The 22,128-nt window shown below is 47.4% G+C and overlaps 5 protein-coding genes across 5 annotated transcripts in view; 1 reads left to right on the top strand and 4 right to left on the bottom strand.

Annotated features, from left to right (window-relative positions):
* Positions 1–171, bottom strand: part of PLD2 (phospholipase D2) — an 18,188-nt gene extending 18,017 nt beyond the window's left edge. The window contains exon 1 of the mRNA XM_019665042.1: positions 107–171. The gene's annotated coding sequence lies outside the window, so the exon portion shown is untranslated. The remainder of the gene's footprint in view (positions 1–106) is intronic.
* A 6,870-nt stretch (positions 172–7,041) lies between these two features.
* On the bottom strand, positions 7,042–8,857 carry PSMB6 (proteasome 20S subunit beta 6). Its single transcript, XM_019665044.1, has 5 exons — positions 8,713–8,857; positions 8,238–8,305; positions 7,775–7,906; positions 7,386–7,660; positions 7,042–7,259 (listed from the first exon to the last, which is right to left on the bottom strand). Exons 1-5 carry the CDS (start codon positions 8,812–8,814, stop codon positions 7,117–7,119), a joined length of 720 nt encoding a protein of 239 aa, XP_019520589.1. The 5' UTR covers positions 8,815–8,857; the 3' UTR covers positions 7,042–7,116.
* A 4,371-nt stretch (positions 8,858–13,228) lies between these two features.
* GLTPD2 (glycolipid transfer protein domain containing 2) lies at positions 13,229–14,896 on the bottom strand. The gene is made up of 4 exons (XM_019665046.1): positions 14,764–14,896; positions 14,596–14,660; positions 14,166–14,332; positions 13,229–14,070 (listed from the first exon to the last, which is right to left on the bottom strand). The coding sequence occupies exons 1-4, from the start codon at positions 14,867–14,869 to the stop codon at positions 13,533–13,535; spliced, it is 876 nt and encodes a 291-aa protein (XP_019520591.1). The 5' UTR covers positions 14,870–14,896; the 3' UTR covers positions 13,229–13,532.
* A 1,701-nt stretch (positions 14,897–16,597) lies between these two features.
* On the top strand, positions 16,598–17,680 carry VMO1 (vitelline membrane outer layer 1 homolog). Its single transcript, XM_019665047.1, has 3 exons — positions 16,598–16,806; positions 16,913–17,028; positions 17,311–17,680. The coding sequence occupies exons 1-3, from the start codon at positions 16,624–16,626 to the stop codon at positions 17,606–17,608; spliced, it is 597 nt and encodes a 198-aa protein (XP_019520592.1). The 5' UTR covers positions 16,598–16,623; the 3' UTR covers positions 17,609–17,680.
* A 784-nt stretch (positions 17,681–18,464) lies between these two features.
* The window catches only part of TM4SF5 (transmembrane 4 L six family member 5), a 6,805-nt gene continuing 3,141 nt past the window's right edge, over positions 18,465–22,128 (bottom strand). The window contains exons 2-5 of the mRNA XM_019664803.1: positions 19,561–19,641; positions 19,041–19,177; positions 18,637–18,820; positions 18,465–18,559 (exon numbers count right to left, since the gene is read on the bottom strand). Coding sequence (XP_019520348.1) covers positions 18,545–18,559; positions 18,637–18,820; positions 19,041–19,177; positions 19,561–19,641 — 417 coding nt within the window. The 3' untranslated portion in view covers positions 18,465–18,544. The remainder of the gene's footprint in view (positions 18,560–18,636; positions 18,821–19,040; positions 19,178–19,560; positions 19,642–22,128) is intronic.

Genomic DNA, 22,128 nt, shown 5'->3' with positions numbered 1-22,128 from the left:
GTGAGCGGCCGTCCAGAAGCTGGCGACTGATCTGCCTCGCCCGGGAAGAGTGCAATGATGGTGCCAACTTGGCCCTCGAGGGCGGGACGCCCCCCCCCCGCCTCACCTCCGCGGGATTCTCGTCTGTCCTGTCCCGCCCCCGCCGCCCTCGGCCCGCCCCGCGGTCTTGCGCGCCGCCCTTGGCTCGGGGGTCTCCTCTGCGCTGTGGGGCTGCCCAGCTGAGCTGGCGGCCCGCTTTCTGCGTCCAGCGGGCGCTGTCAACAGGTCTGTCCGTCAGTCCCGCGCCGTCGGTCTAAGTGTGTCTTGCCGCCACCCTGTGGATACTCGACGCGGCACACTTTACCCCTCTCCGGCGCGGCCTCTGGGCTCTTTCCAGCCCTTGTGGAGACGCGCCTCCGCGACGGGTACCTGCGAGTGTCCCCTTCCCAGGCGGGCTGCGAACCACACCGGGCCTGTCGTGGCCAGCGTTTGTAGATGGAAGGAATGATGAAAGGCCCGATGGATGGTGGCCACAAATTCATTAACGTACGTAAGCTTGCATTCTTTCATTCATTCACCATCTATTGCTCCCTTACTCGGTACCAGACATTGAGCGTACTGTAGTGAACAGGACAGTCAAGGAACCTAATGCCCTGAAACTTACATCCTAGGGGGAAACCGGAACATTTTCAGGTTCTAAAAGGCAATATATTTCAAGATTTATTTAAAGCAGATTTATTTCTCTCTTCTCTGGATGGACATTCGGGTCGTTTCTAGTTTTTGTCTATTTTGAATAAGGCTCCTTTAAACATTCCTGTATAAGTCTTTGTGTGAATATATGTTTTCATTTCTCTTGGGTAAATAGCTAGGAGTAGAGTTGCTGGGTCATATAATAAGTGTTCTTTAACTTTATAAGAAACTACCAAACTTTTCCGAAGCAGTTGTTCCTTCTTACATTTTCAGTTGTTCCACAGCATGGCCAGCATTTGATACTGTCAATCTTTACAGTCTTTACTTATTAACCATTCTAATAAGTACAATAGTACATAACTGTAGTTTTATTTGTATTTCTCTGATTATTAATGATGTTGACCATATTTCATGTGCTTACTGGCCATTTATAGATCTTTTGTAAAATATCTGTTCAAGTTTTTTGCTACTTTTTTTAAAAACCATGTTGTCTATTGAATTGTGATACACACACACACACACACACACACAAATCCTTTATTAGAACTATGTATTACAAATATTTTCTCCCAGAATGTGGCTTGTCCTTGTAAAATAATGGTGCCTTTTGAAGAGCAGAAGTTTTTTATTTTGATTGATTTGTGGTTATTACTCAGCAAGAAAAATGAATAAAGTATAAAATGATTCAGTCACCTTGGAAAAACAGTTCCTCAAAATGTTAAGCATAGAGTTATCATATGGCCCAGCAATTCCACCCCTAGGTATGTATACAAAGAGTTGTACATGAATGTCTACAGTAGTAATACTCAAATAGCCAAAAAGTAGAAACAACCCAAATATCTATCAACTAATGAATAAACAAAATGTGGTTTATCTCTACAATAGAATTTTATTCAGCCATGAAAAGGAATGATGTACTGATATACTCGCTACACCATGGATAAACCTTAAAAACATGTTAACTGAAAGAAGCCAGATACAAAGGACCACATTTTGTATGATTCTATTCATATAAAATGTCTGGAATAAGTAAATCTATAGAGACAGAAAGTAGATTAGCGGTTGCCAGTAACTGGGGAGAAGGAGGATAGGGGAGTGATTGCTAATGGATATAGAGTTTCTTTTGAGTGTATGAAAATGTTATAAAATTGGTCGGGATGTTTGCACAGCTCTGTGAATACAGTAAAAATCACTGAATTTGAGGCAGGCCGAGAGGCTCAGTTGGTTAAGAGCTCGAGCTCTGAGCAACAGGGTTGCCAGTTCGATTCCCACATGGGCCAGTGAGCTTCGCCCAAGCTGAGCTTCCACTGAGCTGCCAACAGGTGACTCAGCTGGTGAGAGCATGTGGTCCTAACAACAAGGTTGCCAGTTCAAGTCCCACATGGGATGGTGGGCTACGCCTACCCACAACTAAGATTGAACACGGCACCTTGAGCTGAGCTGCCCTGAGCTGCCAATGGGCAGCCAGATGGCGACTAGACTTGGAGCTAGCTGCACCCTTCACAACTAAGATTGAAGGACAACAAGTTGGCTGTTCCCCTTCCCCAATTCCCCAACACTGTTCCCCTTCCCCAATTCCCCAATAAAATATTTTTTAAAATCACTGAATCATATATGTTAAAAGGGTGAATTTTATGATATATGAATTATCTCTTAATAAAACTGTTATTACAAAAAAACCCAACAAATTTAATACATGTAACATGGGTGCATTTCAAAACCTTTATGCTGAAAGAAACCAGACATAAAAGAGCAATGCTATATGATTCCATTTGTATAGAGTTCTGAAACAGGCAAAACCAATTGGTAGTGATGGAAATCAGATCAATAGTTGACTGTGGCAGGGGGTGGGGAAAGATTGACTGTGAAGGGGCACACAAGGGAACTTGGTGATGCAAATGTTCTATATCTTGATTGGGATGGTGATCACTTGTCAAAACTCATAGAACTGTACACTAATATGTGTGCATTACATTATATGTAAATTTTTTACTTTAATAGTTAATTTAAAAACAAAAAAACAGGTTTCTAAGTCAGGCAGTATAGTCAGCAGTGCGTCCCAACCTTTCCACCCACATCATGGCACCCTTAGGGACAATATAACGTTTGTGCAGCTTTACTGGAGAGCATTTAGAGTCCTTGGCTAGGGTACTCTGCACCTGAGGCTCCCAGCCCAGGCTCTGGTTACGCCCCCAGACCTAGCCAAGGGCATCAGTGCCTACTAGGGATGTGCTTGGGAAACTCAGTATGGTCACAAACAGAGTAGACTCTGGGGTCAGACTGATGGGAATGGGGGCTCTGCTTATAACTGCCTGTGGGACCTTGGGCAAGTTACCCAATCTCTCAGTGCCTCCAGTAACTCATCTGTAAAATCAGGATAGTAATAACACTCGCCTCAAAGGGTCATTGACATGATTAAATGAGATGAGATAACATGTAAAATTCCTAGAATTTACCTGGCACAGCATTATTAATCAATTACAACTCTTCATAAAAGGGGACAAGAACTACCAGACCATTTAATGAGAACATAACATTTCCCTGACTAGTAAAGTTTCCTATCCTAAAAAATAGACTATTCTTGGGCCACTCGGCCGGCGTGTTGGTTAAGAACTGGCTTGAGACGCCAGAGGGCCCCAGTTCGGATCCCTCATATGAGGGCCAGTGACACTGCCCTCTACAGCTAAGATGCTGAACAACAGCTCAACCTGGAGCTGGGCTTCCATGGGTCGCAGGCTACGGCGTGGGCTGCAGTCCCCTGCTGCAGTGGGTTGCCATGGGCTACCGTGTGTGGCCAGCAGCCAGCATGAGCGGCCAGCAGCCGCAGTGAGCGGCCGTCCAGAAGATGGTGCCAACTTGGGCCAGTGAAGCAACGTCCTCCACAACTAGACTGAAGAACAAAAGGACAACAACTTGTCTGTTCCCCTTACCCTGATTCCCCAATAAAATATTTTTTTTTGAAAATAGACTATTCTTTAAATTTTTACATCTTGGGAATTCTAAATTGTCGTTCTAAAATACAAATGACTCCCCAGCAGTGTCCATGCTGGCACCAAGGGCCCAGCAATGCTGTAGTGAATTTTTACTGCACCTGTATGTCCCAGCACTTCTGCGTTTGTCTCTGCCATGACACCTGCTCCAGTCTCCTGCTTCTCCATGAGGATCAAGAGAGCCCTCAAATTAAGGGGCCCAAATGGATAGGTGTTTGAGTGGGGAATCCCTCCACCTCTTCCCTCCTCCCTTTGCTCCCCCTTCCATCCCCTGGCGCCTATAATCACCAGGCAGTCTGAGGCTAAGTGGTAGTTTTGCCCACAGTGGGGGGGCTTGGAAACCACACCCCTCCTCCTGGGGCCCTCCTGGCCATTCCCAGAACGAACCCCGGTCTCCTCCATTGTTGAGATGGGTCTCAAGGGGGCATGGTGTTTCCCATGGTGTGGGTGCCGAAGACAGCGGGGGACTGAAAGAGGAGCAGGTATGGGGGGACTGAGGAAAAAGGGGGGTTGCCAGGCAGACAGATAAGTTGCACTGAGAGAAAGGTAAATTCTTAAACCAGCTGAAGGGGAAAGGGTAGTCTGTCTCCCTGGTGGATCTATTGCTTCCTCTCAGAGCTAGCTAAATACTTTGCAGGGCTCAATGCAAAATGGGATCACTTGTTAAAAAATGATTAAGAATTTCAAGACGGTGACAGCAGAGCATTACATCCAGCATGGGGGCCCTCCTGAGTGTGGGGCCCATGCATAGGTTGAAGGCCAGCGAAGCCAGCCCTGCTATCCCAACATCCCTTCTCCCTTCTCCTGCTGATGCCACCAACACTCACCCCTCCCAAGACCCCCAGGTATCCTCCCTGGCCTCTTTTCTCCTCATGGGGTTGGGGATGGGAGTGGGGGAGGAGAGGAGGACCCAGACACACCACTCCCTTTTTCCTCCAATCTCCATTTTAGGTCTGGCTCCAGCTGCCCCTGCAGATCCAGATCCCAGTCCCGCTATAGCCCCCACCGTGGCTGAGGGAGGGATACCCTCCCTAGGGTCTGGTGCCTACTTCAGCCGGAAAGCCCGACTCTCCTTCCGCCACCAGCTGCATGACATAGCATCGGCCAACGACTCTACCATTTGAAGGGACAACCAGGGGCTGAACTTCCAGGAAGCCTTGGCAACCTTCCTTCCCCCACAATTCTCAGTTTTTGGCTTCCTCAAATCCCTCATAACCTTCTCATTAAATATATTCAGAGTTGCCAAGTGTTGTGTGGATGTGCTCGGGTGTTGGGGTGGGGGAGTAGATGGGGCCAAGGCAAATAGGCTGGGTTATGGAGCTGAGGTGGGAAACACAGCATTGGGTGGGAGATGGGGTGGGGGTGGGGGGGACACCAGAGCAGTGAATATAATGCAGCTGATCTAATGCAGAGCCCAGGTGTGCTAGCCAGAAAGTTTGCTGAAATCAAGCTTCAGAGTCGAGTGTGGTAATTGCAGTTTGGAAAAGTTGGGGGCTAGACAGGACAGCAGATAGGACTAGGGAGCATATTCACTAAATAAATATATAAATATATCCAGGCATTGAGGATATATTAGTGAACCAAGCAGAAAGAATTCTCTCTTCTCACTGACCTTACTTTCTAGTAGAGGAGCTAGACAATAAATAAACAAATAAGCATGATAATATGAGATAAGACTTAAGTGCTGCTATGAAGAAAATTAAACAGGGTAATGTGAGAGCGGGGTGGAGGAGGGGAAGGTGGTGTTTCTTAAATTTCAAGTGGTTAGGAAAGGCCTTTCTGATGAGGTGACATTCGAGCTGAGACCTGAATGATGTGTCAATGTAGGTTTGCTGATTATAACAAATGTACCCCTCTGGTGCAGGATGATAGTGGGAGAGGCTGTGCATGAGTGGGGGCAAGCGAGTATATGGGAAATCTCTGTTACCTTCCACTCAATTTTGTTGTGAATCTGAAACTGCTCTGAAAAACAGTTTATTTTTTAAATCAGGGAAGAGCAGGCCCAGGCAGAAAAACCAGCAAGTGTTAAGTACAAAACCCCTTAGGTTCTAGGAAACAGAAAAGCCAGTGAGTAGTGTTTAGATTGAGGGGAAGTGTTGGGTCTTCTAAGCCATGGTAAGGGACTAAAATATTATTTTAGATGGAGTGGTAAGACACTGAAGAATGTTAAGCAGGGAAATGACATGATCTCACTTACATTGAAAGATTACTTTGGTTGCTGTATGGGAAAAGATTGTGGATCAAGTATGGAAGCAGTAAGGCATGTAGCAGGGGCTTTTGCCATCTTCCAGGCAAGAGATGATGGTGGCTTGGCTCAATGACAGTGCTGTGGAGATGGTGAGAGTAGATGGACTCTAGATATACTTTTGGTTTTTAGGACTTACTGTTAGACTGAACGTGGAGTGCAGGGCAGAGAGGAATGAAAGATGCCTTGAGATAGGGAGGACTGGGAGAACAGGTTTTGCAGGAAAGTCTATTGGTTATTTTGAGGTACACATGTTTGGGGACAGAGATCCTTCTCTGCTCTTCTTCATTTCTCCTCCACCCCCACTCCTTAGGAAGCCTCCTTATACCCTCCGAAATTCTCCAGGGCAGGGTTATATTCTAGAATAAGGTTTTCAAATATGGCTTACACAATTCCCTGATCCATAGGGTGAGGCGAGGGGAAAGATTGAGGCAAGATTGAGAATGCTGGTCATTGTCAATGAGCACCATTGAGCTCATTTAGGTCTCTGGCTTGAGTGGGGACAGCCTTGGAGGAGCCAGAATCCACTCTTTGCCTCCCATCCAAGGGGCTGAAGGCTGACTTGTTAAACACTCCCAGTGGTGGCTTCCAGAGCTGGCCCACAGCACTCCTAGTGGCTGCCCTCTACCACCCAATGTCTATCTTAAACTCCATTTGCAAACAAGGTCCACTTTTCTTCCGAAAGCCAAGGAAGTCACACTGCTGCTCCTAACAAGATGAGGTTGATAGAGGCGAGTGTAGAGAGAGGGGATCATGAGCCTTGGGTCAGAAGAGATCTGGAGTCCTTCTGGTTCTAGGGCTAGTAGCCACCCACGATGACAGGCAAGAGGCAGGCTAATGGGAGGTGACCTCAGTCTCAGTCAGAATTCTGAGGTCTACCTCAGGCTTGAATGGGGGTGGAAAGAGGGTCATTTGTTGGTAGCCCCCATATCAACCACACTCTGGTGTCACAAGGACCCGAATATGGTAGAGGAAAGGAAATGGAGAAGGTAGTCTGGAGAAAGAGATTTGAAAACCACCCTTGTAAAGGCTCCTCTCCGACTCGCTCAGAGCTCAGAGCAGTGGTTTGTACAAACACAGCAGTAGGCCAGGCAAGTTCAGACTTGAAGTCAAAAAAAGAACCCCAAAGCACAAAGATTCTCTTTGACAAACTGTTTATTGAATTTTGCATCAGTATGGGACGTCTCTTATCATGTCCTAGAATCCCAGGATTCAGGGAGGTGGTAAAGTAGCAATACTGAATTTTGGGATCTGGTCTCCCAAAAGTACCTGCCGCTCTACCCCTGATTCAGCAATGGCTGCTAGACGGATCACCCCTCCACTGGAGCCGTCCCGCTCCATGGCCAAAGCGAGAGCTGTAGATAAAAGAAGAAAGTTGGGGGTCAGAGTCAGATGCTAGGATCGGTGGAAGGAATGACGAAAACTGGCCTGGCTCGGGTATGAGGGTTGAAGCTCACAGGACAAGAAGCCCAAGTTCTCACCATTGGCAGTGAATTGCAGACATTCTTCCTTAGTCATGCCTTCCCGGTAGGTGGCATCAACATAACCATAGATATAGGAGCTCCCGGAGCCTCCAATGGCAAAGGACTGTCTTACCATCATACCCCCCATGGGCACTGAGTATACCTGTCCTCCTTCTTGGGGGTCCCAGCCTGCAATGATGATTCCTGCCATTAGGTCTTCCCGGTACCGGTAACACATCTCCTTAAAGAGGCTGGCTGCTGTGTGTACCAATGGAGGCTCATTCAGCTCAATGCTAGAGGGTGAGGGGAGTCATAGGGAAGGCAGTGTCAGGATCTGGGAGTCAGACCATTTAGCTCCTCACTACCAACTTCCTTCAGATATTTGTTTCTCCCCTGCCCACAAGCACCTGTGGAAACCAAGCTGATAGGTAACAGCATCAGCTACTGCCTGGGTATCAGCTGCGGAGCCTGAGCGGCAGCAGAAAATACGATCATGAATCGGGGTCAGCTTGTCAGTCACTCGATTGGCGATGTAGGACCTGCAGAATGACAGAATAGTGAGGGAAGGACCCCACTTGTCTCCCACCTCCATCCCATTACTATCCACTCCCTCAGGGCTCAGGAATAGGAATTCTATTATTTCCTATTAGTTCTCATCCAAACTGAAGCAGGCTGGAGAGCAGACTTTTGCAAGAATTTCACCTAAAGGTGAGGGGAACTGGGAAGTAGTAGTAGCTGGAACAAATCTTTATCTCCACGGAGGGGAGAAACCTCCCTCCCACAGGGGTCTGTGGAGGGTAAAGATGGGCTGTCAAGCAAGGAAGGACAAAGAAAATGGGAAGACCTTTCACATATCTGTCCTGAGCTCACCCAGTGGTTGTTCTGGAGTCGGCCCCCAGAACCACGCCCCCGTCAAATTGCACGGCCATGATAGTGGTCTGGGAAAAAGGAGAAAGGAGTGAGTCTAGGCCTGTCCACATTCTCCAGCACATACAAACCTCAGTGAACCCTCTACCCAGTCCCAAGCGTAAGAAAGTCGTGTGCCGCTGACCCGTGGTCAAATCTCAAGAGACCTCAACACCCCACAGAATACCAGAATTCCAATCCTCAAATTCCCAAAGGCTCATCCCAGCCTTAAGCCTGCGTCCCTCAAAATTCCAGAATTCCACGCTGACCTCCCACCACGAAAGTACCACGCCGCATCTTCAGGATACTTCTACCCCTGCCTGCAGCACATCAGACCACCTCCCGCCCCCGCCCCCAAATTCTCCCAACCCACTCAGGCCTTATCCTCCCATCGCAGGAAGCTTTGTGCACATCTCCTGAACCTCGAGTCCTTCCTCACCCCTGTGGAGACTTCCCGGTTTTCCCAGTCGGGAGTAATGGCCTCCGGACCCCAGGCTGGTGCTGGTCCCACTCTTCCAGCAGCTACTAAGGTGGCCGCCATCTTCCTCCGATACTGCCACAAAGCAACTGTCGTAAAGCGCTCTGTCACTGTCTTTAGTCGTGCTCTGAAGCCTTCTGGGACGAAGCAGGGCCACGGTTGACGGCAGAAGGGAAAACGAATGTGTAAGAAAGGTGTTTTTTTGTTTTTTGTTTTTCCTGGACAGTGAGTGTTTGATGGCAGCGTGGCCAGCAAATAGGCAAATAAAAATACCCTCAAAACAGTCTGTAAGGACTACATTTCCTGTGGGACTGCGCAGAACTTATATATCTGATCGGAGTTGCAACCTCGGACTTCCAGTTAACACACTATGTTTTCATTTCTCTTAGGTAAATACCTAAGAGTATATATACAGTACTAGGAGTGGAATTGCTGGGTCATATAGTAACTGTTTAACATTTTGAGGAAGTGACAACTTTTCCACAACAGCCTCCCTGTTTTATATCCCCCCCAGCCACGTATGAGGATTCCAATTTCTCCATATCCTCACAAATTGTTATTGTGCATTTTTTACTTTAGCCACCCTACTGGGTGTGAATTGGTATCTTGTGGGGTTTTGTTTGTTTTTTGCATTTCCTTAATGATTAGTGTAGTTGAGCCTATTTTCATATGCTACTTGACCGTATGTATATCTTCTTTAGAGAAATGTCTTTTGAAGTCCATTTTATGGATGTCTTTTTGCCCATTTTAAAATTGGGTTATCTTTTTATTGTTGTGTTCTTAAGAGTTCTTTTTTGTAGTCTAGATATTAGATGTTTATCAGATATATGATTTGCAAATATTTTCTCCTGTGTGGCTTGTCTTTTCACTTTCTTCATTGGTGTTCTTTGAAGCACAAAAGTTTTAAATTTTGGTGACGTCCAATTTGTCGGTTTTTCCTTTGATTGTGCTTTTGATCTCCAAGAAACTGTTGCCAAATCCAAGGCCACAAAGATTTATATCTATAAAACTCTTCTAGTTTTAATTCCTATATTTTTAGTTCTATGATTCATTTCCTTAATTTTTGTATGTAATGTGAAGTAGGGGCCCAAATTCATTATTTTGCATGTGGATGTCCAGTTGCTTCAGCACCATTTGTTGAAAAGAGTATCTTTTCCCCTTTGAATAGTTTTGACACCCTTAACGAAAATCAATTGACTATGATGTATTATACTTTTTATACCACATATAAAAAGTATAATACATCATAGTCAATTGATTTGTTGAAGATTTTGTTGAAGATTTTTTTGCATTTTCATTTATACAATATATTGGTCTGTGTTTTTAGTTGTTGTTGTTTTTTGTTTTTGATATCTTTGGAATCAGGGTAATACTGGCCTCATAGAATGAGTGGGGAAGTAGTCACTCTTTTATTTTTGTAAGAGTTTATGAAGGATTGGCATTATTTTTTTTAAATGTTTAGTAGAATTTATCAGTGAAAACATTGGGTCCTGGGCTTTTCTTTGTGGGAAGTTTTTTTTATTACTAACTCAATCTTTTTGTTATAGGTCTAGTCAGATTTTCTATTTATTATTGAGTCAGTTTTGGTAGTTTATGTCTTTCTAGGTATTTGTCCATTTCTTTCAGGTTATCTAATTTGTTGGCCTACTGTCATTTATAGTATTCCCTTTTAATCCCTTTTATTTCTGTAATATCAGTAGTAATGTCCCTCTTTCATTCTTCATTTTAGTAATTTGAGTCTTCTCTCTTTTTTTCCTTGGTTGGTCTAGCTAAAGGTTTGTGAATTTTCTTGATCTTTTTAAAGAGGCAACTTTTGATCTAGTTGATTCTCTCTATTATTTTTCTATTTTCTATTTCATTTATTTCCACTCTGATCTTTATCATTTCCTTCCTTCTACTTTTCTTTAGGTTTGGTTTTCTTTTTCTAGTTTTTAAGGTGGACTGTTAAGCTATTATATTGAGATCTTTTTTCATTTTTAATATCATCATTTATAGCTACAGATTTCCCTCTGAGCATTGCTTTGCTGCATCCCTAAATTTTGGTATGTTTTGTTTTCATTTTCACTAATCTCAAAATATCATCTCCTATGAGTTCTCCTTTGACCCATTTTAAGAGTATTATTTAATGTCCATATATTTGTGAATCCCCAAATTTCCTTGTTATTGATTTCTAATTTCATTGCATTTTTGTTGGAGAATGTTTTGTGACTTCGGTCTTTTTAAATTTATTGAGACTTTTTTGTGGCCTAACATATGATCTATCCTGGGGAATGTAACATGTGCACTTGAGAAGAATGTGTATTTTGCTGTTATTGTGTGAAGTGGTTCTCCTATGAATCTGCCATACTTTTTCTACATACTGCAGCTGGAGCTGGTTTTTTTAATTGAAACTATGATCCAGACAATCCTCTGCTTAAAATTAATGCTTGAGATAAAGTCCCATCTCTATAACATGTTTTATAAGGCCCTTCATGAACTTGCTCCTGCCCACTTGTCCAGAATCACATCTCTTTTTTTGTTTGTTTGTTTCTGTTTTGTTTATTTTGTTTGTTAGATTCCACATATAAATGAAGTCACATTGCATCTGTCTTTCTCAGTCTGACCATACTGTGCTCCACTCAGCACAATACCCTCCAGGTCCATCCATGCCCCCGCAGATGGCAAGAACCCCCTCCCATCCATGCCCAAGCAATATTCCATTGTATATATGTATCACCTCCTCTTATCCATTCATCCCTTGATGGACACCTAGGCTGCTTCCACATCTTGGCCATTGTAAACAATGCTGCATGAACACATGGATGCACATGTCCCCTCAAAGGCATCTCCTCTTTTTAATTTTTTTATTTTAGTAAAATATAAGTAACAGAACATAAAATTTAGCATTTTAACCATTTTTGGTGTACAATTTAATAGCATCAAGTACATTTACACTGTGGTGCCACCCCCTTCTTTTCTTTATGATACTTTTGGCTCCAGCCATCTGAACTATTTTTGGTACTCATACATTCATTCAGCAAAAAGCTATTGAATGTCTATTAGGTACCAGGCACTCTTTGAGGCACTGAAGGTACACCAGGGAACAAAATAGGCAGAAACTTATAGCCCCATGGAGCTCTCACATCTATTGGGGGAGATAACAAAACAAAACAAAAATTACAATATATAGTATGTTCTGTTTGAGTGAATCATATAAGAAGAAAAACAAAGCAAGGAAGGAAGATAGGAAGTGTGTGTGTGTGTGTGTGTGTGTGTGTGTTTTGAAATAATAATCAAGAATGGTCTCACGGAGAATACATTTGAATAAAAACCATAAAGAAATGAGGAGAGTTATCTCTCTTTTTTGGGAAAAAGCATTCTGGACAGAGGAAAGAGCAAGTGCAAAGGTCCTGAGTCAGGATCAAATCTGACATGTTCAATGAATATTGAGGAGATCAATTTGGCTAGTGCAGAGTCAGATCAGGTAGGACCTTTACGAAGCTTTTCATCATTATCAACTGCAAACATGATCCAGAAAATTTTTTGCTTAAATTTAAAATGTTTTTTTCATTTGAGTTCAATAGGAAGCCATTAGGAGGTTTTGAGCAGGGAATGTGACATGATCTACATTTTAAAGGATTATTTTGGCTACTCTATTGAACATACACTGTAGGGAGGCTAAGTATGGAACAGAGAGACAATTAGGAGGCTACTGCAGTAATTCAGGTGTTAGATAAAATTGGCTTGACAAGTTTGGTAGCAGTGAAGATAATGGTTAATGGTCAGATTCTGACAGTTTGGATGTGGGTACAGTTTGGATGTGGGTACGATGAAAGAGAAACAGAAGAAAGAGTCAGGTTTTTTACTTAAGGACCTGGAAGAATGGAGTTGTTATTCATGAAGATAGCAAAGACTATGAAGGGAGTATTTTGGGAGGAGAGTGTATTAGAAGCTCAGTTTTGGGCATGTTAAGTTTGCTCTGCCTAGTTGAAATCCAAGTGGAGATGTTGAATAAGGAGATGTATAGATAGCATTCTGGAGTCTTAGGGGAGAGTGGGTTGGAGTTATAATTTGGGAGTTATCAGTGTATGAAACGGCCAAGGTCTTTCATGTTCACTATAGTTGTGGGAGTGGCCAAGGAGTTATTTAATAAACATACATTATTGAGCTGAACGCCTGCTTGGTGTGAGGCATGATGCACAGGTTTTAGGCTTGGATAGTTGACAGAAGAGGGTGCTAAACGTTCACAGAGACACGGAACACAAGAAGAGGTGCAGTTCTGGGAGGAGGCGGTTGGATTCGAGTTGGACGTGTTGCATTTGCGGTGTCTGTGAAGGTGTCCAGGAAAGAACTGGCTTTAAGGGGCTGGAGCTCAGAGGACAGGCCTGGGCTGGAGACTTAGCTTGCAGTTGGCAACTGAAGCCATAGGAGTGGTTGAGATAGCCACGCGGGGGCGAGAGTCTCTGCTGCCGGAAACAGGGATGACACATAGCCATTGTTTTTTCTATTTTTCTTAAGCGCCTGCCGGCATCACGCAAAACTCCCTAAATCAACGGCTACCAAAGAATACTTTTTATTCCCCACAGCTCCTCCCTTCTTCCGGAGACTACGAATAGAGGTAGGGTCTTAAAAAACCCACCCGGCCAGGGGCGGGCCTTCAAGTCAGTGACGTGACCAAAGAGGCGGGACAGCGGGTGCCGTGCTCCCTGGCGCCGGAAGCGAGAGCCGAGGGCTCCACCCTGAGCTGCGCTGACCTCACCCCAGTGTGTTCGGTTCCTAACGGGTCCTAGCGACTGCGGGCCTCAGGCCAGCTGGAGCAGGCCGCGCTCGGCCAGCAACACCTGAGTCCGGTTGTAGACATCCTCCAGGGTGCCCGCGGCCCGGGCCAGCGAGGCCCGCGCCTCTGCCTCTCTGGCTCCCGGACACGCCAGCTCGAGCAAGCGGCCGCGAGCCGGGAAGGAGAGGAATGCGAGGCGGGCGGCCTGACGGACCAGCCAGGGATGGTGCGGGGCCAGGGCTGTGTTGTAGGCGTCGTTGCACTGCTCGCCGGCGTCCGGGCCTCCGAGCGACCCGGTCGCTACCCGGTGGAGGCAGAGCTGGGACCAGCGTAGCGCACGATGCAGCAAGAGCATCGTTCGTGAACCCGAGGACTTGGCCGAGTCTTGAGGGGCGATCCCGGGCCGCTCCAGCATTCCCGCCCGCTGCTCCCAAGCCACCATGCCTGACAGCGAAGTGTAGTGCGCGGCATCTGGGCCGTGCACCCGAACCTCGAGGTCTGTCACTTTGGCGAAGGCCTCTCTTGTGGCGAAGACGAAGATGGAGCCAAAGGGAGTTAGGAACCTGTGTGTTTGGTGGTGGGAAGAGTGGGATGGTTCGAGAGATAGCTGTGGAGCCACACGAAGCGGGGACTAGATTAGGGGAGGGAGACCACTCACCTAATTAGCTCCCTCCATCCCGCCAGATACCGCGACAACTCCACATCCCCTTCGGGGTTCAGACTGGCGCGGAACGGCCTCATCATGCGGCTCAACATCCCCTGGGGGCCCAGACACTGAGGCTCTTCCCGCTCCGGGGCCTGCAGGGTTCCCAGCTGTTGCTGGATCTGGAAGGGTAGATATGAGGGGAAGGGGGCGGGAGCAGCACCCCGAGTCTGCTGGTCCACCCTCGCCAAGCAGCCCAGTCAGGCTCTGAAGAAGTTATTCCTAAGGTCTAGCTGGTCTCCTTCCTGCTGTACTCGCAGCTTCTGGCGAGAGAGGGGATGCAGGAAGGAGGGCCCACCCTTCACCAGAGCCTCGGCCTGGCTCCACTTGCCCCTGTTTAAGGTCCGACATGGAGTTCCCAGTCCCAGCCCTATCCCGAGCATACCTGTAAAGGCAGCAATCCCTCGGGAATGCAGTACTGTGCCTCGGATCCGCAGCCTGAGAGCGTGCCTGGGGAGAGGCAAGGCGGAGCCCGGTGAGGGCTAGAAAAGGGGTCTTAGGCCCCAAGGACCTGGATTCCTGGGTTCCTCCCAGAGCAGGTGAGGCCACTCACGTAGGCTCCGAGCACAGAGATAAAAAAGCAGCAGCATCAAGATGACAAGAGGAATTGTATGGCGGAACCAGCGCCGCCGGACCTGTGAGGGCAGCGCAACCCCCATGGCTGCTGCTGGGACCACCGTCCCCTCACCAACCCCTAGCCGGTCCTTGTTCCTCAGCTTCTGGGAGGGGAAAGAAGCCTGCGGTGCCCTGAGGTGCAAGGGTTGATAATTAACCTACTAAGTCCCCTTCCCCTGTGCCCTTTGCCCCAGAGGGCAGCACCCCAGGTGTGAGAAATCCAAGTAAGAGGATTTGGGAGGTTGGATAGCAGCGACACGTCCCTGCGTTTCCCTTCGTTGTAGGTCCAGGTTGTGGCAAGAGGCAGCCTGGGGATTGGGATGAGCAGCTGGGGTCAGAACCAGCTTCCCCACTGAGCAGCGGAGTGGGCCCTAAATTAACTCTGGGTTTGAGTTCCCTCCACTATAAATTGAAGATAATAATAGGTACTTTGCAAGGATTAAATGGTAATGTATGTGCAAACACTATGAATGGAAAAGCTTACCACAATTGCTCCATAAATCTTACCTATCAAGTTCAAGCATGGGGCACCTGGGATCCAGGGAACACCCACCTCTGAATTCTCTAGCCTATCCCCAGGGGACCTTGTCTTGCTCTGAATACATGACCTCTTGCTTATATACTTTAGGCTTCATCCTTTTACATTTTTGTGGTTTAATTTTTTTAACTCCAGGTTGGTTCCTCAATTATTTGTAAAACCAACCTTTATTAACTACTTCCACATGCCAGGCCTTTTATTAGGCCTCAAGAAGACAAAAGTGTCTTCACAGAGCTCAAGGTCCTTCGGAGAATTTATCTTTTGTTTCCCCCATTGGAATGTGTGTTCTGATAAAGACAGGGGTCTTGTTTTCTTGGTTGCTGCTCCATTTACAGCACTTAGAATATTGCCTGGACCAAAATATATTATTGCTAAATAAGTATGTGTTGAATAAACAAAGGAATGTGTATGAGGGGCAGACAAATCAGGGGTGGTGCTCCCCAAGGCAAATTTGAGCCAGTTTTTTTGTTTGGTTGATTGGTTTTGGTTTTTGCAAATTAGGAGTCCACCTAGTGGCCACTGGGAAAAACATTTGGGGAAAGGATACAGGAAGAAATGGAAGAAACAGCATCTCCTGTTCTTAGTTCCATGTCCATAAACTTAATAGAATTGTTGCGTCTCTGTGTATATTTTCTTTTTTTTGGGGGGGGAGGAGTATCCCAGATTCTCAAGGAGCAGGGCCCCCATCGCTAAGAAGACACTTCCTAGCTCCCACAGTTCATGAATTCTTGCTCTGTCTCTCACTGGGATGCTCCCTCACAGCCTGGCGGCCTCCGAGTTTATTCCTGACCAATCCTGTCCAGTGGGATTCCAGAGCCATCACTTTCATTCCTAGCCTTGGGCTCCCCATTTCCCAGTGTTGGAATATTTCCTGTGCTTGTTGACTGTGACCTAAGGCTAGCCCCTTGCCATTTCTTAGCCCCAGTTCCCTCATCTGCAGACTAGGAAGGGTAATTCTCACCTCCTAAAATTGTTGTGAGGATTTAAATAAAACACGCCTGCAAAGTGCTGACCATAATTCCTGACCTATAGAGTAAACATTCAGTAGGTGGTGGAGATTTCAACTTGTCAAAATCTGCCCCTCCTCCTCTGGCACTGAAAGCCTTTGTCTCCCAGAGAAGAGAAGAGTCTGCAGGGTTCCAGGAGCAGATTAGGTTTTGGTGTCACTTAATCCGGGTGGCCCTTCCGCAATCGGAGCCCTCCTAGGGGAAGAAGTGGTATAAACGTACTTCAGGGCCGGGGACTCACAGAGGCTCCAGGATGGAGTGGGGTGCGGGAGCCAAGCTGCTGCTGTTGTGGGCTGCGTGCTTTGGACACGCACAAGCGGATAGGTCGAGTGACTACACTTCAGTCATGGAGGTGACTAATGGGGGCCCCTGGGGCGACTGGGCCTGGCCTGAGATGTGTCCCGACGGATTCTTCGCCAGCGGGTTCTCGCTCAAGGTGAGGGCTCAGACCTAGGTCTCAAAGGGGACGGAGGTGCTCAAGACCCCAGAACAGAGGATGGTCTTCTAACTCGTCCTTACCCCCTCCTCTCCTCGCTGCCCAGGTGGAGCCCCCACAAGGCATTCCTGGAGACGACACGGCAATGAACGGGATCCGGCTGCACTGTGCGCGGGGGAATGCGGCGCGCAACACTCGCGTAGTGGAGTCTCAGTCAGGAAGGTGGGGGCAGAGGCCAAGGATCCCCTAGGGTAGGGGTATGCCCCTTGCCTTCTGTTACACACACCCACTCCCCAGCTAGCAGGTCCCTCCAGAACTGTGGGGCAGTTTAGACCTGGGGAGTTTTGGGAAGACCTCCACCTCCGCGCCTCCGTGCATGTCAGGCGACTACACTCAATCCACCCCGGTCGTGTAGCATCTGGCTGGAAAGTCCCAAGAGCTAGGTCAGGCTGGAGGTGGGTAGAGGGCGCCCGCAGAGCCAGCGTGTCTCCCTTTCTCTTGTAGGTGGGGCGCGTGGAGCGAGCCGCTGTGGTGTCCCAGTGGCGGCTTCCTCGTGGCTTTCTCGCTTCGCGTGGAGGCACCCGTGACCCCTGGGGACAACACGGCTGCCAACAACGTGCGCTTCCGCTGCTCGGATGGCACAGAGCTAGAGGGGCCTGGCCTGGCCTGGGGAGACTTTGGAAACTGGAGTGAGCCGTGTTCTAAAGGCATGTGCGGCCTGCAGGTCAAGATTGAGCAGCCTAGAGGCCTCCGCGATGACACCGCGGTTAATGACGTGCGTTTTTTCTGCTGCCGCAGTTGATCCTTCGCTGTCCTCTCCCCGGCCCCACCTCAGGCTTGTCCCACCCCTAGCTATTAAAGCTTCTCCATCTTGGCTTTGGTCTCACTTGTTTTAGGGGTAGGAAACTGTATTTCCTTGCCTTCCTCCTAACCTAGCATAGGGCCAAATTGAAATTCAGGTTTGGTCTCAGGAGTCCATGGCAGGACTCCTACTGAAAGTTACTGACTCATAGTCCAGAAAAACTCCCTGAAGCACAATTGTGCATTCAAGTTAAGGAAGTCCCTGGCTTTCTGAGGGCGTCTGCAGACACATCATCCCCACTCTGAACCACTAGTGACCTCAGATTAAGAAACTTCTACCTAATTAGGTGACATAAAAACCTTCAGGCTTCATTTTCTAGAGCTTAATTGGCTACGTGTCTTTTCCATAATCTCCTCCCCCACCCCCCACCCTCACACACTACAAAACTCAAACAGTGGCTTTTCTGATTCCCGTTTAGGATTTGTCCTTGCTGTGATGGTTAGCCCATACACCAGATTTCAGCTCAAATTTTACTTTCTCAGACTTATTTTTAAAAGCCCCTCCATCAGTCAATATCTATCCCATTATCTACGTGGTTTTTTTTAAAGTGTTTATCGCCAATTGAAGTAATCTATTGCCTCTTTAAAATTGCCCATCTTCCACTCCTGGAATGTTAAATTCTTTGAGAGCATAGAATTTGCCTGTCTCGTTAACTACTGTATTTCCAGCGCACACCAACAGCTCAATAACTATTTGTTAAGAACAAGCGGGATGCAGGGGCCCCAAACAGAAGAGCTCCAAGCCCCAGCGTATCCGGTCTTCGGACACACGCAGAGCGCACAACCTGAGATGCTCGTGACAGCTCAAAACAGTTTATTCCAGGGTGGGGGCGGGCCAGGCGGCCGTCCAGGAGCCAGGAGGGCGGTCAGTGGAGCCTCAATGAGGGGCGCCCTACGGAAAAGAGAACGTGAGGGCGCAGCCAGGGAGGAAGTAGGTTCCCTCTACAGCTGCTCCCCACGCCATCCCACCTGCTTCTTCCTGCAATCGCCACAGAAGACACCAATGGTCGCGTTCACCACCTGCATCCCACACAGCAGGATCTCCAGGCACGAGGCGGCCACGAGCAATGAGAAGAGCGTCACATTCCAGGAGACCACATCAGGAGGCTCCTCGCACAAACTCCACTGGGTATGGTTGAGCAAGTAAGAGCCTCTGTGGGTCACATGAGAGAAGGAGGTCACCGGGAGAGCCCCACTCCGGGGTCCCTTTCCCGCCTGCGCGGAGGGAGATTTGCAAAGGGCTCATTTTTCCCACGTGGAGGAAGATCTCTCGAAGGCGAGTTCTGCCCAGGTTTCCGGGTCCACGTGGGAAGGGCAGGTGAGGAGACGCACAGAATGGGGTGGGGAGGGCGCCAATACAGGCTAAGCCTTACGAGGTCTCTTTGAAGTGGTAGTCCCACGTGCCGTCCTTTAAGCATTTGGGTCCAATTCGGAGCCCGGCTCCTGATACTGAAAGGCAGTAGATGGCACCAAGCAACCCGAATGCCGAGGAGAAGATCGAGCTCAGCATCTGCGTGCAGAGTAGAAGGAGCGTGAGTAGGGCCACCCCTTCCCACGCGTGGGTTAGCCGCCCCTAGCCCCGCCCCTCTGTTACCATGTTCTTCTCGAGTCCAGTTAAAATGCATTTCCCGTCAAACCCCGCTGCTTGAAGTTAGGCTAACCCTAAGAGCCACTGGCTGCAGAGGTTCCTGGGGGTTGTGGTCCCCCCTGGTCAGGCCCACTGAAGCCTGAGATTGGCGGGACTGGGGGTGTGGAGAAGGTGGGGTGGGGTGAGATGGATCCCGGTACTCTTTAAAGTGGAGCTCATGCAGTTAGGAATTCTGTAGTGGAGGTTGGCTCTTCAAAGACTTGTTCAAAGGCTGATCCTGAATTCCGCCTTCATTGGAATCTTACCCTGCAGCGATTTCCACAGCAGCCTGCACCGCAACAGCCCTTGCCCCCTGCCCGAACCGCTGAAATTCCTGGACACAGTATCTGTGGAACAAGAGTCAGTGTGATAGTGAGTACCCCCCAGATCCTCAAGACCGTACTTGTCAGTGCTTACGTTTTCCTGGGACCTGACTGTAATGTCCTCAGCCCTTTGCACTGCAAGAAGATCTTATCTGTACTTTTCCTGGAGCAATGTCAGTCTCTATCTTAATTTATCATTATTTATGTAACCAGCTTATTGCTGTCCAGATTGTAGCCTCCAGGAGGGTAGGGCCCAGTATCATTATATTCCCCATAAATCGTGGCACATGATAGGTGCCCAATTGAACATGAGTCAGGAGGCCTGGATTTAATGCCAACCTTGTGCTCACTTCACATTTCATTAATTGATTTCTCTCCCTGGGTCTCAGTTTTGTCCTCTGTAAAGTGGGTCTGCAAGACCAACCTCACAGGGCTGTTCTCATGGTTTAATGAAATGACAGGTTGACTTGATGTCAAGACTGGCTCAAAGTGAATGCTCAGTAACTATAAATTCCTTCAGCTGCAGGAAGGAATAGTGGTGTTGGAGTGTGTGGAGGGTGGAGGAGAATGTTAGTGGAGACTGATGGGTAGTGTAAGAATCCCCAGGATACAGCCCTGGTCCTCTTTGTCTTTCTCCCTGTGGCCTTCCTCGCAGAGCCCATCCCCTCCAAGGACATCAACTGCTCCCTCTGCCTCCTACATCATGCCTCCAAATTCGAATCTAACTGCCTGAAGCACATGTTCACTCAAATGTCTTGATTTTAGCTCAAACTCAGCCAGCTTCACACTGACCTCACAATTTATTCCCCAAATTCATCTTCCTTTGACTTTCTTGTTTCCATCAGTGGAGATATTCTCCAGGTCACCCAGGCTGGAAAACTTGAATCCTCCACACCCAGCCAGACCTAAAGTCCTCTTAACTTTTCCTTCAGTGGCTGTTGAATCTGTCAGTCCTTCCTTCTTCTTCCCTAATTACCTCCCATGAGGATGATGTTCCCCGCCTCCCTACTGGGTTCCCATATCTCTTGCCCCATGGCACCCTACACTCTGTCCTACATACCACCACTCAAATGAAACTTAATTTTCAACTGGTCTTTGTCTGATCACATCCTTTAGGGTCTCCTCAAAGAGTAGCCCATCAAGACTCAACTCTGGCAAGGCATTGGAGGCTCCTCACTTTAGCTCCAGCCTTATTTTTGTTGCTCCAGGCAAGGTTCTTTACCTGTCTCCCATCTCTGGAATTCCACAGCTGCCTTGGTCTTTTCCTCTTTGTGTACCTTGTCTGGCCCACACCACACAAAGCAATGTTTTGTTCTTCTCCAGGGGAGGGGCTGTATGTTTTAGTTCTATTATATCATTCACAGCAATCTCACAGAAACAGCAGCAGAGTTGAATGGACTTTCTACCAGACACTCTCCCCTTTTCCATGTCTCATAACAGGTCTAGGGCCACTTCTGACCCTCTGGCTTAGCCTCTCTGGTTAGGTCACTTGCTGGGAAGCTCCTGGATCAGAAGACTCCTAGAATTGCCTTTGGATTTACCAATTTTGAATGACCTACGTATTTGAGATTTTTAAACTTTTTTTAGTCAAAGTATTTGTTTCCTTTGTTATCTGAGTTTCTTGTCTCACTCTCTATCTATTCATCTTAATGAAAAGAAAGGGGTAATTGTAAATGCAGGAGGAAACACTGAGTTTATAGTTCAAATCTGCTTATGTTTATCCATCTCCATGGCCACTGGCCTAGTCCAAGCCACTACCATCTCTCCGGGACAACTGCAGTGACTTTAACCTGCACTTTCTGTATCCACTGTTGATCTCTTACTATCCATTCTCCACACAGCAGCCAGAGGATCTGATCTTTGTAAATCCATTAGGGTATGGAGCAACTAGAACTCTTCATACTTTGCTGATGGGAATGAAATTAGTATAAGAGCTTTAGAAAACTCTTTGGTAATATCTAGTAGCACTGAATATTTGCACACCTTAAGAATCAGCAGTTTTACTCCTAGGTATATATCCAACAGAAATGCAAACACAATCACCTAAACACATTTACAGGAATGTTTATGGCAGCATTCATTACTTGTGATAAACCCAAGTTAGGAACTATCCAAATGTCCATCAACAGTAGAATGTTTAAATAAATTGTGGTATATGCACACAATGGGATGCATAAGAAATAATAAACTACAACTACATGTAATAATATGGATGAACCTCACAAACATAATTGTTTAGCTCAAAAAGCCAGACTCAAAAGTGTCCATACTTGGGCCGGCTGAGTGGCACGTTGGTTAAGAGCTGGCTTGGGATGCCAGAGGGCCCCGGTTCGGATCCCACATATGAATGCCAGTGACACTGCCCTCTACAGCTAAGATGCTGAACAACAGCTCAACCTGGAGCTGGGCTGCCATGAGTCGCCGGCACCGGAGTAGGCTGCAGCCCCTGCTGCAATGGGTTGACATGGGCTACCGTGTGTAGCCAGCAGCCAGCGTGAGCAGCCAGCAGCC

This window comes from Hipposideros armiger, unplaced genomic scaffold, assembly GCF_001890085.2.
Source record: "Hipposideros armiger isolate ML-2016 unplaced genomic scaffold, ASM189008v1 scaffold_431, whole genome shotgun sequence".
NCBI classification, from domain to species: Eukaryota; Metazoa; Chordata; class Mammalia; order Chiroptera; family Hipposideridae; genus Hipposideros; species Hipposideros armiger.
This window is presented reverse-complemented; position numbering and strand designations above follow the sequence as displayed.